The sequence below is a fragment of the Eretmochelys imbricata genome, chromosome 5 (assembly GCF_965152235.1).
Source record: "Eretmochelys imbricata isolate rEreImb1 chromosome 5, rEreImb1.hap1, whole genome shotgun sequence".
Lineage (NCBI taxonomy): Eukaryota > Metazoa > Chordata > Testudines > Cheloniidae > Eretmochelys > Eretmochelys imbricata.
This window is the reverse complement of record NC_135576.1, coordinates 26,433,935-26,448,815: the sequence shown is the minus strand read 5'-3', so window position 1 is coordinate 26,448,815 and position 14,881 is coordinate 26,433,935. Positions and strand designations below refer to the sequence as shown.

At 39.2% G+C, this 14,881-nt stretch overlaps 1 protein-coding gene across 1 annotated transcript in view; it reads left to right on the top strand.

Annotated features, from left to right (window-relative positions):
- CPLANE1 (ciliogenesis and planar polarity effector complex subunit 1) overlaps positions 1-14,881 on the top strand; it is a 181,289-nt gene that overhangs the window by 36,889 nt on the left and 129,519 nt on the right. Inside the window, exons 9-14 of the mRNA XM_077816770.1 lie at positions 5,205-5,308; positions 5,421-5,603; positions 7,951-8,197; positions 12,176-12,331; positions 13,204-13,967; positions 14,571-14,782. Of these exons, the coding sequence (XP_077672896.1) occupies positions 5,205-5,308; positions 5,421-5,603; positions 7,951-8,197; positions 12,176-12,331; positions 13,204-13,967; positions 14,571-14,782 (1,666 nt within the window). The remainder of the gene's footprint in view (positions 1-5,204; positions 5,309-5,420; positions 5,604-7,950; positions 8,198-12,175; positions 12,332-13,203; positions 13,968-14,570; positions 14,783-14,881) is intronic.

Here is a 14,881-nt window from a genome sequence, read left to right as displayed (position 1 = left end):
GGAAGTTCTTCAGAAAAGCATGGCTCTCAGGAAGATGGATCATCTGTTTGACTCTCAAAACACCAAACTTTATATAGAAATTCTCTCCGACTACCACACTATATCTGACCTCCCATTTCTAGGCAAAGTTATTGAGAAAGCAGTGACAACTAAGCTGAAGCAACATGTTGCATCTGCCATTATCCTGAATGCTTAACAGTCAGGCTACAGCCTGAAGCACAGAATCAACACAGCCCGGCAGGAACTGTTCTTTGAGTAATGGTCCCTATTGTATTCCATTGTGGGAGGTTATGCATGTGCACCATGTGCCCGCAGCTGGTGAATTTGAAAAGTGTCTGTTGGTCTGTGCGTGTGACCTGGCTCACCTCATGCCTCCATCTGACAGGATAAAGGGCGGGGCAGACCGCCTCTGCATTTCCTTCTCACCACTACATACTCCTTTTCGTAACGACCAGCGTCCGTAGCTTCAGCTTTGTCCTGCAAAATAAGAATTAGTTTTGTAAATAGTTTTAACAGTTATACAGTTTTTATAGTCTACAGTTTAGTGTTTTATAGATGTATTATAGATTTATTCTCTTTGACATATTGCTCAGTAGCTTTTCCATCAGAGACCCTATGAACGACCTCACAAGAGACAGAAGGTTCAAATGACGTGCTTCCCCATAGCAACAGGCTATGTATCTCCATCTCAGCCCCTACCTTGATGTTGTTTTTAATGGGCGCTTGAGAGCTGCACGTCACTAAGCCCAACACTTCCTGACCCCTACACACTGTTTGGGGGTTGTTTAGCACTCTTTTCAACACCTGAAGTGCAATAACAATGGACAAGTGGGTGGTGAACATCATCCAATCTGGCTAAATCCTAGAGTTTGCATCCCTACCTCCCCCCAAAAACCCTCTCCACCCCTGTTCAGGAACCACTTTCACAAGAGTATTCTCAAACAAGATGAACTCCCTGTTGTAGTGAGGATTGATAGAATTCTTCCCTATGCAGTACAAAGGGAGTGGGTTTTTCCTCTCCTTGCTTCCTGTTACTCAAAAAGAAGGGCAGTTGGAGACCTATCCTCAACCTCTGCCATCTCAACTGCTTCATTCACAAATTCAGATTTCTCATGATCACGTTGGAATATGTATCGTCCCCAGAGTCTTGATCAAGATCTTCTCAGTAGTAATAGTAGCTCACATCAGAAGTCGTGGTCTCATTGTCTTCCACTGTCTCGCTGACTTTCTCCTTGTCACCAGGAAGCCTATGCATCAACTTTTATGATGCTGCACCTCTTCTCTTCACTGGGAGTCAGAGTAAACGCTGAAAACTCCAGTTCCATGTGGCAAACTCCAGTTGCATGTGGCAAACTACCAAGCCCTGTTGGTGAAGTATGACTCTAACCATATTCTGAATTCACTCATTTTGTTGAACATCTGCCACAGGACCAGAGGGAACAATTTCATGCTCTCATTTTGGAGAGGAAATTGCTAGCTAAAACCTCCCTCCAAGGTACCCTAGATTCTACGGACATGGCTTCTAGATCCCTAGCCAAAGCCTTCACAGATCTTTGGACTGTTAGAGGAAATCTAGACCCCAGAAAAGGGAACCCCACCCCCTTCTACAGCTACTTTATCTACACCTCCCTGTAAGAAACTGTTTTTATGTCCTGGACAAGGACCTCAATCTACCTACCTTCCCAGATCATGTGCTGAACAATTCCATCCAACCCCCTTTTGGACATCAGGTATCCCACTTCCTCACTGCCTTGGAATAGATTACCTCAGACAGATGGATTTTGGAGGTGATCCATGTGGGGTATTCCATCTTCTTTCACTGACTGAGATCTCTTGAAACAAGAGGTCCGGTCTCTTGTACTCTTGGGGGCAATGAAGTCATTTCCCCCAGAGTTTGTCAGAAGGGAATTCTGTTCCAACTATTTCCATGTTTCCAAAAGGGATGGAGGTTGGAGACTGATCCTCAACCTAAGAAACCTGAATCCTTTTCCAGGACTACAGGATGGTGACACTAGCCACTATAATTCCATCCTGAGATTGGTTCGTCATCCTCGACCTCAAGGATGCCTAATTTCATATAGCTATCCACCCTTTCAGAAACACAGCCTGCAAACAATTGCAAGGACCTGCCTACAACTTGTGGTCCACATGGCAGACTCCACATTCATCACACTTTAGGCGAGGCTGCACCTTAGGTGCTTTCAGATATGGCTAAGGTCTGTGTTCACTCCAAACAGATACAGTTTTTCCAAACATGTCACAGTACCTCAGAAAGTTCTAAACTCTCTCAGGTGGTGGTGTTGGAAGGTCTGTGTTGGAACCCCATTCTCACATTCCCCACTCTGAGATCCTTATAACAGATGTTTCTCTTCTGGGATGGGGAACTCGCCTCACAACCCAGAGCAAGTGGTCTGCACAAGAGGTCACAGTCCACATCACATCCACATTCTGGAGCTGAGAGCAGTTCATTATGCTTGTCAACGCTTCCTTCACCCCTCAGTCAGTTTAATGCTGGACAACAGAGCAGCAATATAGTCTATCAACCCACAGGGCAGAGCAAGATCCCTATCCTTATGCATATAGTTACTAAGGATATGGTACTGATGCATCACCCATCAGACAGACTGCTGAGATTTCTATCTCCCAGGCCTCCAGAATACAGTTGCAGACTCCCTAAGCACATGTTTTCTTTAGGACCATAAACAGTAGCTCAACAATTCAATCTTCCACAGCATTTGTCAAATCTGTGGTCTCATAAAAGCAGACCTCTGCCAGTCCAAACATTAAATGTCACCTTTTCTGTTCCAATGGAAGATACGGTCTCAACTCATTGTGAGATGTTCTGATAATACCATGGCCTATTGTTTGCTTATCTGTCTCTACCTCAAGACCTTACTCAAACTTCATCAGGAAAGAGTGAAGGTTATTCTCCTAGTGCTATCCTGGCCAAGACAAGTGTGTACTTGAATCTCCTCTACCTGTCTGTGTCAACACTTCCCTGACTTCATCTCAGGAATCATCTCTTATTATGGAACTCTGGGACCCTGATCCATCCCAACCCTTCCTCCTTGAACCTGAGATCGCGGTTCTGAAATGGTTCTCATGCATGGCACTAACCTGTTTGGGTAAGGTCCAATCAGTTCTCTTATCTATCAGGAAACTTAGTACTTGCAAAACTTACCTTCAAAAGTGGAAATGTTTCCACTCCTACTGTTCCGTTCACTCTTCCCAAGCCTCAGAGGTTCTGCTTTCCAAAATCTTGGATTATTTGTTGGATTCAAAGTTGCAAGGCCTTTCAGTTGAACTCAGAGTACATTTGACCATTATCGCAACCTTCCATTCACCCATCAGTGATTTCTCAGTCTTTGTCCATCCAACAACAGTTAGATTCCTCAAGGACTCACACATCTTGTTTCTGCCTGTATGGAAGCCAGCCCATAGTGGGACCTAAATTTGTGCCCTCAGGAAACCTCCCTTTAAACCACTGGCCACCTGTTCTCTCTTCCAATTCTCACCCAAGACTTTGTTCCTCATAGTCATCACTTCAGTTAGACAAAGGGAGAGCTCAGTGCTTTTATGGCTGACCTGCTATGTACTACTGTCTATAAGTAAAGGTTGTACTGCATCCTCATCCTCACTTTCTCCAAAAGGTTTCTTTGGAACACCACGTTAATCAAGAGATTCGCCTGACAGTGTTCTACCCAAAACCTCATGTCTTTAGAGAGACCAGCCTGCATACACTAGACATCGGAAGGGCCCTCACCTATGTTGAAAGGAAAAGCCTGGAAAATCTGCTACCTTCTCGTTGAGTTACTGGTTGGGAGTCTTGTGCCGTGGATCATCAAGAGTCCTACTTGAAGAAGGAGTAGAGATTACTTTGAGATGTTTTGTTTCTGTGGGTGCTTCTGCCCTCCTTCCCTTTGGCTGTGGAGGCTCTGCTCCATGGTTGAGAAGGAACTGAGTGGTGGTAGGCCGTGGCTCCCTATATGTTGTTCTTTGGAGGCATGAGGTGCTGTTCTGCGTAGCCATGAGCCCGTGGACACCTCTTTGCATTCTCCATTTGAGAGCACACACATGTGCATACATCCTACAGTGGAGCACCGAAAGGGACAAACCATTTTGAAGAACTGAATTATTCTAAGATAAGGAACCACTCCTTCCATTCCAAATTCTTGAGGGGAGTGTGCTGTATTGGTCACAGACTCTTCTGTCCCTGTTCCCTTCCAAGCCTCATCCATTATGCCTCTATCCCTTCCAGCCTGTTCCTGTTTCAGTCCTGTCTTTTCCCTCCTCCTTGGCTCCTTGTTTCAGTCCCAGCCTCCCAGCATCCATTCTGCGTGGGACTGTTGTTCCCTGTCTATTCAAGTCAGTCGTCTTCCTTTTTCGTGCCACATGGGAGCCAGCTCTGGTGTCTGGAACCAGAGAGGACTGCAGCACCTGGGAGCAGCAATTAGAGGGAAGTCCAGCTCAGCCCCTATAACTGTGGGATGGAACATGCTCAATTCAGATGGAATCTTTGGAGAACTTTGCTGCCAAACTCTAACAAGTCAATGCTGAGAATATAATGAGATTTTGAAAGGTTTCCAATTTGGCCAAATTTAAGTACTTTTGCATGGGAATAGCAAAAGGCACATCCCTGACACACAGGCAAGCTGCTGCCAAATTTCAAATCCTTGCTACAAAAGTTGGAGGTTCTAGAGCTTTTGAATGAGAGAATTTTTTTATTGTGGGCAAAAGATTCTCAGATATTTTTCCTGGATGTGGCTGTATTGTTTTATCTGAAACTTTCCAGAAAAATTCAGTCTGCGGCAGACACCAGATAATTTCAACCCAAGTGATTAAAGTTTGCCAGACTTTCAAGCAACTGAAAACAAGGTCTTGTAATGGAAAATTTGGGCAGCCTAAGTATAGGCTGCACTGCCAGCTCTGCCTATGATTAACCTCTCTGTTTAACGAATATTGATATTATATGCCTAAATAAAGACATTACAAATCACAAGTTGATTTAATTTAAGTTACAAAGGTAAAAACGTACTTGTGTATTAATAAGCATGACTTATTATTTCTGCATATAGTAATGCAGACAAGATTTCAGTATGTAGTAATGTTTTCAGTACAACAAATCTAAGGCATAACTTGGTATTAGAAGTCTTTATTATGGTCAATTATTTAATTTTTTTTGTGCTTTATTTTTTTCTTCCCAGGCAACTCAGATTTTGTTTATAAATACACTGAATTTTGTTACTGTTTCTGGTAGCCTTAAAGGTTGTAGTAGCAAGAATCATGTGGTTCCATCCAAGTTTGTCAGGTCAGTATCTGAAGAGTAGAATTTAAGTTATTCTAAGAAGTAAAATCATTGTTACCTTGATTTGATAGGAAAGTAGACTTGTAAAGCTATTAATTTTTTCTATCTTTGTTAGGTCATACTGGGTAGGTGACATGAGCTGGACTCCCGACAGCCTTTTTCTGGCTTGCATGTTAAAACGTGGCTCCTTGATCTTACTGACTTGTATGGGTGAATTGCTGACCTTGGTTACTTCTGGTTGCTCTATAGAATTTGGACCAGCAGAGTTTATTCCCTTTCATCCACTAATAACATACAGGTGAGACAACCTGAAAGTTCAGATTTTTTTCTTTATCATTTGATCATATCTTCCTTTCTTACATGTTTTCTACTATTTAAAATAAATTTCATCTTTCAAATTAAGTCTTTCGGTTTCTCTCTTTTTCTCAATATCTGTTTCTCATTCATAGTTCTCTTCTAATTCTTATAATGGCTTTTGTCCTGATGAAAAATTGGCATTGTGGCAATGTAAGTATAAATTATTTGTGGCTTTTAGGGCTGGTTAAATTTTTAGATATTTCAGAGATTAACATTACCTAAAACCTGCATGTTGTTTTGTGATGGAAGAAATTCACTTTTTGTAAATGTTAAAAACTTGGATTAATTTTTAATGCAAGGATAACTTTGGTGGCTGAAGAATTAATTTACTGTAATTTTCTAATTGTGAGAGTTCCAAGATGGAATACGAAATTATAGCAATTGTATGTGAAAATAGAGTGTCTAAACAAAGCAGCTAGTTATATTTAAATAGCCTTTTGCAAGCCCAGAACCTTATTTTTCACATGCAATTTCTCACTCATATAAGAAGTACAGTTGTGCGTGCATTTTTGTTCAGTAGTGTGTATCGCTATTGGAAATTGCTTCTTGAAAATGAACAAAAGGCACTTCTAATATGTTATAACAAGAAATCACACGTACAATAGAAAATTTTATTTAACCTTAATTATAAGTTGCAGGTAGTTACAAAATGTCAATACATACAAGAATCTTTAAAATACTTTTTCTGTGAATCTGATTAATTTAATTAAAGATCGTGACTGTTAGCACTGATGGATTATCGCCAGGTATTGTCTCAGACTACTCTGCCAGTGCATTTAAATCCTTTTCTACATTAATCTATGTATAGTGTTTCAAAATGCCTGCCATCATCATATGTAAGACAGATCAACTGTGTTGTTCCAGTTTTTGTCGTTATTTAAGCAGTGTGTCTGTTGTGGCAGGATGTGAAGCATTTTTAGTGATTCGTTTGAAACCAACAAACTCCTTTTCTCTTGTGACCTTAACTTTGAACCCACAGATCTCCAGAGATGAAAAGATAGCACATTAATTCACCACATTACCGAGCTCCCTAATGCTAAGTCCTCTAGTATCTTACTACTGGCTTTAAAAACCTCTATACTAACCATTAAGTTTCAGGCATTCTTGTAACTTTGTACATAGAGATGGAGAAAAAAAATTGCTGGCCAATAACTTAAAAGAATTTGAAGTTACATGCTTGCAAATGGTATTGCAGTGCACACTTTCGTTGGCTGATTTAAAAATCAGAATTTTATTTTTTATATAGGGGAGGCAGAGTGGCCTACTGAGTAGAGTACACCTGGGTTCTATTCCAGACTCTGCTACTAGACTACTGAATGACCTTGCGCAAGTCACTTCGTATCTCTGCCTCAGTTTTTCCATCTGTAGTATGGGAATAGTGATATTGATCTCCTTTGTTGAAGCACTTTAAGATCAGCTGATGAAGACCTATATAGGAGCTAGGTGGTATTATGATATGTGAAAGACTATTTGTAATCGTAATACAACTGTTTGTTCACACATTCAGCTATTTACATTTTAGAGAACTTCTTAACATTTTAACTGTCAAGAAATGGAAATAACCAAATGTTTCACTGATAATTTGGAAATGCCATGGATCCAATCTTACAATGCATGTGCAAATACAGGGCCCATGGACTTCAATGGGAATCTTTTCTGTGTAAGGACTACAGAACTAGGTTCTGTGCATTGTATTTAAAAATTGTTGTAGAATGGCCAAGGAGTTTATTTTTAAAATAGACACAAAATACTAGTGTTCTTTATTACTTAACATACATGATTTTTATTAGTAGTCATTTAGAGCCCCATCCTGCAAAGATTTATCATGGACTCAACTTGATTAGTCTCCATGATAATGCGTAAAGTTAAGTATTTGCGTAAATCTTTGCAGAATTGGGGCCATATAGAGGACCATAAATTGATATGTTACTATATGATAGGTCTACATAACAAAATTCAAGATGTCAATATTTTGCTGTAGTAATTAGCAAGTAGCTAATTAAGGTTAAAAAAAGGCCCGTTAGTATTTGCACATTTTTCTGTTAAGCTTAACTTCTGTATTATGTCACGTTATATTATAACTTCCAACTTGGTGTTAAATTGCTTACACTATTACTTTGCCATCTTGCATTTGTGCACTTTTTGCTTAAATTTTCCCCTTGGAGAAAAATTGTATAAATTGCAAAAATTATTTTTTAAAACAAAATATGTATGTTTGATATTTTTATTTAATAGTTTTGCATATATTTGCTTTATTTTTTCTGATATATTTTTATTTTATTTGCTAGACCGCAACAGTCTGTGCAAGATTCTAGTCATTCTCTTGGTTCATCTGCCTCTGAAAGTGATCTTATGAGACAGAGATTTTCTGTAACATCACACTCAAGATTACCCTACCTCATTGTCTCTGATGGGTATATGGTTACAGTACTTAGGTTTTCTGATAATCTTTTACCATCTGGAGTTATGAGGTCACTTCTACTTGATTCAGCCCAAAGGCTTGAAAAGATACATCAGAGTCTGATGACACCTAAGGTACTGTTGGGTTGAGTGGTGGTGGTGGTTTTGTTTGTTTGTTTGTGTGTGTGTGGGTTTTTTTACATTAGAGGTTTTTTTTTTAATGATGAATTTTTAGTCAAAAGGAGAAAATAGTAAACACTATAATCTCTTTCAAACAGAGTATTACAAAATGCTTTCAAAGGCAACTGTGGAGTCATGTGCCTGTTTAGTCTTCGAAAGAACAATCATGATATATTCCTTTTAGTGCTCTGTGGAGGAAGGTTTTGAGGCAGACTTAGAATGGCAGTGATTTGAAAATCAGGCTCTGAATTTAAGTGAAACTGGATTTTCTTATATGCCCATGGAGAACAAAAAATGGTAGTACAGCGACTTGTTATACCTCAACCCTGTTCTGCATAGGCCACCTCTAGTGAGTAAGAAGGTAATTTTGCTTCCTTGTCATTTTAAGTCTTTGGTCTCTGTCGAGACAGTCAACGAAGTTTCTGGTTGTACTGTGAACATCATCACTCCATTGAACTCCATAGCAACTGGATTGAAACCAGCAACTCATTTCACATAGATCAACAGCTATTGGAGGGTAACAGTTTTCAGTCACTAGCAACTGGGGCGAAGTTTGAACAAAAAACTTAGAGCTGACAGACCTTTCAGCTCTATTTCCAGCCCCCCACAGAGACTCATTCAATGTTAAGCGTAAAATGGGATTTCCATATATCCCAATGGAAGCTGAAACCAGTTTGCATCACCACCACTTTGCAGGTGCCAGCAAGTATACTTAGTTTATGGAGATGATCTGTTTACTGGGATAAATTGGAACAGTGGGAGAGGATGTGAGAATTTAGGGGTGAAATTCTCTTAAAAGCCTAAGAAGGGATGGAATTGTAAGTATCAGTAAAATTATCTATGGGATCAACTGAGAGATCAAGAGGAGAAGGATTCTTTGAACGGGGATTAAAGGCATCATGTATGTTAGCGAACGAAGAAGACCGTTTAGGAAGAACAAAATCAAATAGGATGAGAGAATGATTGCTGATAGATTTGGGGTGGGAAGAGAAGACGAGTTTGATATGAATTAGGTTGAATACGTGGCGATATAGGTCCATTGCAGTTTGATAAATTGAGAGTATCCAGCAGGGAGATGAAGTTATAGGCAAGCTGATTGAAAGGCAGTCAGCCTGGATGTAAAATTTCCCAGTGCTAATGAACAAGAACATATCTGTCAGGGTATAGATATGTCCAGATTTATTAACACACTGCACCCAAAACCATAGAGGCATAGAAAGCGAAGTATTACATTACTGTGACCTTGTAATTGATCATGATTTTTTTTTTTAGTATTTCAGTTTACATTTGTTGAATAGGAAAACATATTAAAAGAAGTGAATCAGAAGTAGAGCCCTTATTTGAGATCTTAAAAACTTAATGCAGGGTAACACCATGAATCTGAAGATCATCTTTGACTACTTATTCTCCATTTTCCCACTTACGCAAGCTGTACAGAAATCCTGCCAGTTATTCTTCAAAATATCTATCTGTTCCAGGGATCTGATCTCTTCCTTCTATCCTTACAGCTAAAACATTTGTTCAGGCTATCTGATGATCTTCCCTCTTGATTATTGTAACATCTTCCTCCCCTCGGAATACTGATACCTCCAGTATTTAGAAAATACAATTACCAGAGTGGTTTCTTTGCTTGTTATTCTAACCATGTTATCCATCTCTTTAAATTCCTCCACTGGCAGCTTCTCCTATATTACATGAAATTCAAGCTTTTTTCCCTATTCCATCCAGGTGCCTACATAACCTTGTCCTTCCCAACATACTAGTCCTTGTCTCTTTTTTCATTGCCCCCATCTTATCTGAACTGCCAAGGATGGCAGCCTTAACACACTACTTCTCCCACAGGTGTTTGTCTATGTGGAGAATGTGGGAGATTTCTGTATTATTTCTATGAATATTACATGTGTCTCAATTTATCTATCTGATATTAGTCTGTATGACTGCATGGATTTAATCAAAACGGGAAATGAAACAATGACAGAGATGAGATCCCTCCAGAGGGAATGCCAAGGGTCTTCAACAGAACTGTGGGGGAGCTTTTCAGTGGGAAATCTTCACCTGCCTGACCCAAGGCGGATGGCCAGGTTTATTTTCCCAGGCTTGAGCCTAGGATCAAAGGGACTCTAATCCATTAAAGACCCCTGCCTAGAGAGGAAGCGATGGACAGGGGAGCAGTGGCTGAAGGTTAGTCTCTGACAGAGAGAGACTGAGAGAATGCAGCAGTGGTTGATTGTCTGTCTCAGCCCAGGAGTAGGAATGTCCAAAGATGTAAAATTTCACAACTTACTCTGAAACCTGTCATTCTTTCCTTGTAACAGCCATGTTAGTCTGTATTCGCAAAAAGAAAAGGAGTACTTGGGGCACCTTAAAGACTAACCAATTTATTTGAGCATAAGCTTTTGTGAGCTACAGCTCACTTCATTGGATGCGTACTGTGGAAAGTGTAGAAGATCTTTTTATACTTGGTATGTGGTTGCTGGTATTGTGTTGCATACAACACAACAGAACCATTAACCCAAGAACCTATCCTTGCAACAAAGCCCGTTGCCAACTGTGCCCACATCTCTATTCAGGGGACACCATCACAGGGCCTAATAACATCAGCCACACTATCAGAGGCGCATTCACCTGCACATCCACCAATGTGATTTATGCCATCATGTGCCAGCAATGCCCCTCTGCCATGTACATTGGTCAAACTGGACAGTCTCTACGTAAAAGAATAAATGGACACAAATCAGATGTCGAGAATTATAACGTTCATAAACCAGTCGGAGAACACTTCAATCTCTCTGGTCACGCGATTACAGACATGAAAGTTGCGATATTACAACAAAAAAACTTCAAATCCAGACTCCAGCGAGAGACTGCTGAATTGGAATTCATTTGCAAATTGGATACAATTAACTTAGGCTTGAATAGAGACTGGGAGTGGCTAAGTCATTATGCAAAGTAACCTATTTCCCCTTGTTTTTTCCTACCCCCCCCCGCAGACGTTCTTGTTAAACCCTGGATTTGTGCTGGAAATGGCCCACCTTGATTATCATACATCTTGTAAGGAGAGTGATCACTTTAGATAAGCTATTACCAGCAGGAGAGTGGGGTGGGGGGAGGTATTTTTTCATTCTTTGTGTGTATAAAAAGATCTTCTGCACTTTCCACAGTATGCATCCGATGAAGTGAGCTGTAGCTCACAAAAGCTTATGCTCAAATAAATTGGTTAGTCTCTAAGGTGCCACAAGTACTCCTTTTCTTTTTAAGGAAAGAATGAAGTTTGGTTAATAGTTATGTTTAAACCTTCTTGGTTATTGTAACCCATTTCTCTGAATACTGTGTTCTTGTTGGCTAATAAATAATACTTCATTTTGAAGAGGCTGAGCTGTGTCATTGCATATATTTTCTTGTTAAAGCTCCTGACAGAAGACTTGTACAAGAAGCCAAGCAAAATAGGCCCTTCTGAAGCCTAGTATGCAGTCTGAGTGACAGAATTGCAGGACTCTCTTTTGAGGGAAGTGGACCCCCAATCGTATTACTAGGAATGATGCACTCACAAGGGACTGTGAAGGGGTACAAGCGCACACTGTGATCTGTGGTGATCCACTTCTCCCACAAGCATTTCTGCACCTTCTTCCCCACTGCCTTGTATGCATAGAATATCCATACTATGTCCGTCAGTCTGTTATTTCCATGCATTTAAATCCCTCCTGAAGACCCGCTTCTGCCATGATATGTAGGGGAAAAAAACAATTGACTGGTGGTGTTGCCCCTTTCCCATAGCCCTTTGTATTTGCCTGTTTGGCTCTCATATTGTAAGTTCTTTAGGTCAGGAATAATTTTTTATGTTTGGAAAGTATCTAGCATGTTGTGGGTGTTACCAGAGACAGACAAATATGTAATAATATTAAGGTAGTTTCTCTTACTTTTTGTCTCCTACAGTCGAAAGGGAAAAGGCTGCAGTTGCGATCATTGTCTTCTTTAAAAGCTAGCCTACTGAAACAGCATCGAAACCAAAATTCTACCCTTTCTACCATTCCAAAATTCCTGCAAGAAGAAGAAACAGCAGAACTGAGTGAGAAAGCAGCAGATTTACAGGTATTTAACAGCACTTTTGTATTTACTGTATAATTAATGCATCTGATCTAATTTCTGAATATGGAAAAAAAATCTAATTAACCTGAGCTCTTTTTTAAGTCATATTCTGAATATTCTACTCTTACTAAATTTGCTTAAATGATTTTACATTAAACAAATTCTTAGGAAGAATTTTAATTTTATTTTGGCTTATAGGGTCTAGAAAATGCACTGATTTTCTTATCAGTCATTTTAGCAGGATGTTAATGGTTTTCAAACGTCTTCTTAAAACAAATGATTTTTTTCAGAAATTAATTTACTTTTCCAGAAATGCATGCTAATAAAATGCATATTGTTTAGTCCCTTTCTGTTGCTGTTCAAAATCTAGTTCAATTGGGAATTGCACCTTGAACTGTAACAAAGAAATCTATTCTGAGTGTTAAGCTTTGACATGTATTGCTACTTGTGTACTTCATAGATCTTAACATCTCTTTAGGAAAAATGGCTGTATGTCAAACTCACCATGCAGCCTTTCAAATCTGCTGGATACTTTTTTTGAGGATATCTTCTGTAGAAGCAAATTCCTCTTTACCAGCATTCTGAGCCACCATATCTTGTGCTTTGCAGAATGGTTCTTGGACCATTGGGTCAGAGAGATTATATAGCTCCATCCTTATTATTTGGGGCAGCAAATGGAGTGGGGAGTAGAGTCCACAGGCAGAGACACAGACACACACTCTGTGCTAATTGCTTTTTGAATGTTAGGTTATTTAGAATGCATAGAGGTTTCGTATATAAGGCCTGTTAATCTTCACTGTGCCCCTTCATTAGCCTTGCTTTCAAGAAAATAGACACAAATCAGATTACATGTGTGTTTTTTCCTTTTGATTTAGGATTATGAAGAGGAATCTGATGATGACAAGCAGTTTCAAAATAACTCTTCTACTTTCTGCAGCCAGGGACCAAATTCATTTTTCAGTAGAGCTGATCAAGGCCGGTTGGAATTTGCATCAATGTTCGACACTGTTCATGCGAAAGATGATACTGATGCAAAAGATGATTTATCTATGGAACTAAATTCAATTCAGAAAAACCTTCTTGCAGCCTGGGGGATAGGGATTTCAAAAAATGTGCAAGAAAAAGATATGCTGTTGAATTACACAGTAGGCTGCATTACCCACCTTTTCAGCATTCTCCAGTTCAGTAAAAGCTCTTTACTAAACCATGATGCATTTTTAAACCAGTCTGAAAAATATAATCTGTGGATGCATTGCATCTTAAAACATTTTCAACAGTGTTTAACTGTCCTGTACTGGGATGTGAGAGACAGACAGACAGTTGGGCATTTGGTAAAGCTGACATCACAGACTGTAAAACTGATGCTTATTCAGCTCCAAGATCAGTTGTTCTCAGAATACCTTTTGGGGTGCTTCTGTTTGCTGAAGATGGTTGCACATAGTCTAAATGGGAAGTTCACACCTTGTTATGAGATAATGTCTGCATCCTCCAATGTTAACACTACTATAGAGCTTGACTCCCTGATTGTGCCTATTTTTCAAGTTCTTGATGGGAGCAGTGCTCAGAAATTTCGCTCACTGAATTCTCTGCTTAAGATACCTCCTCAGACAGTAAAACTCAATGAAAAGCCAGAAAACAGGTATGATTGTTAATGTGCGTTAAAACTTTTTAAAAATGGGATTTAATTAGTTTCTCATTGTTTTATTAAAGAAGAATTACAGCAGCATTTTATCTCATCACCACTCTATACTCTGAAAAGATTGTGGTAATTTGTTCAAGCAGGCATAGTAATTCCATGCTATTAGAGTGAAATACAGTGTCATATATTTGTTTATTTGACAAAGGTACTGTTATGTTTGTACTAAGTTCAATAAAACAAATAACAGTGTGGGAGCAACACCTGGGTGCATGAGTTAGTATGATTCTTCTGAACACTAAAAGCTGTAAATTATTAATCAACATTCTGCACAATAAGTTTAGTGAACAAAAGGAAAACAATACATAAAATATGGTTCTTAAGAATATCCAAGAAAATATATGAACATGTTAATGAAAAAATTATAATTGGGAAATATAGAGCTGAAAATCAAATTATGGTGGAAACATTCAAGAAAATATTACTTTAGCTGTAATATAATATACAAAATAACAAGTAAGTTTGAGGAATAAGACAGAATTATCCCTCTGTTTCAACTAACCTGTATTTTTTGTTAGTGATAGTGTACTACTTTTTGATCTGCAGGTTGATGATATTGTGGCGGTTATTATATAAACAAGTGCTTTGGTATCGGACTCAACTAAACAGAAAAATATCTAAGGATGGCAAACCATTAACTGAAATGAAGATTGCACATGAAGAATCCATTGTTGCACAACTTCTAGGTCATATACAGGCAGTCCTGCAGTCTTCAGGAGAGACCTTGGAACAAACCCAGAAGCTCAATTCTGTGATTGGTTAGTACATTGGAAGGAACTGTAATCAGATGACAATTGTATGGACTGAATTTTAGATTAGGTACAACTTATTTGTAATTAATAACTGACTTGATCTGT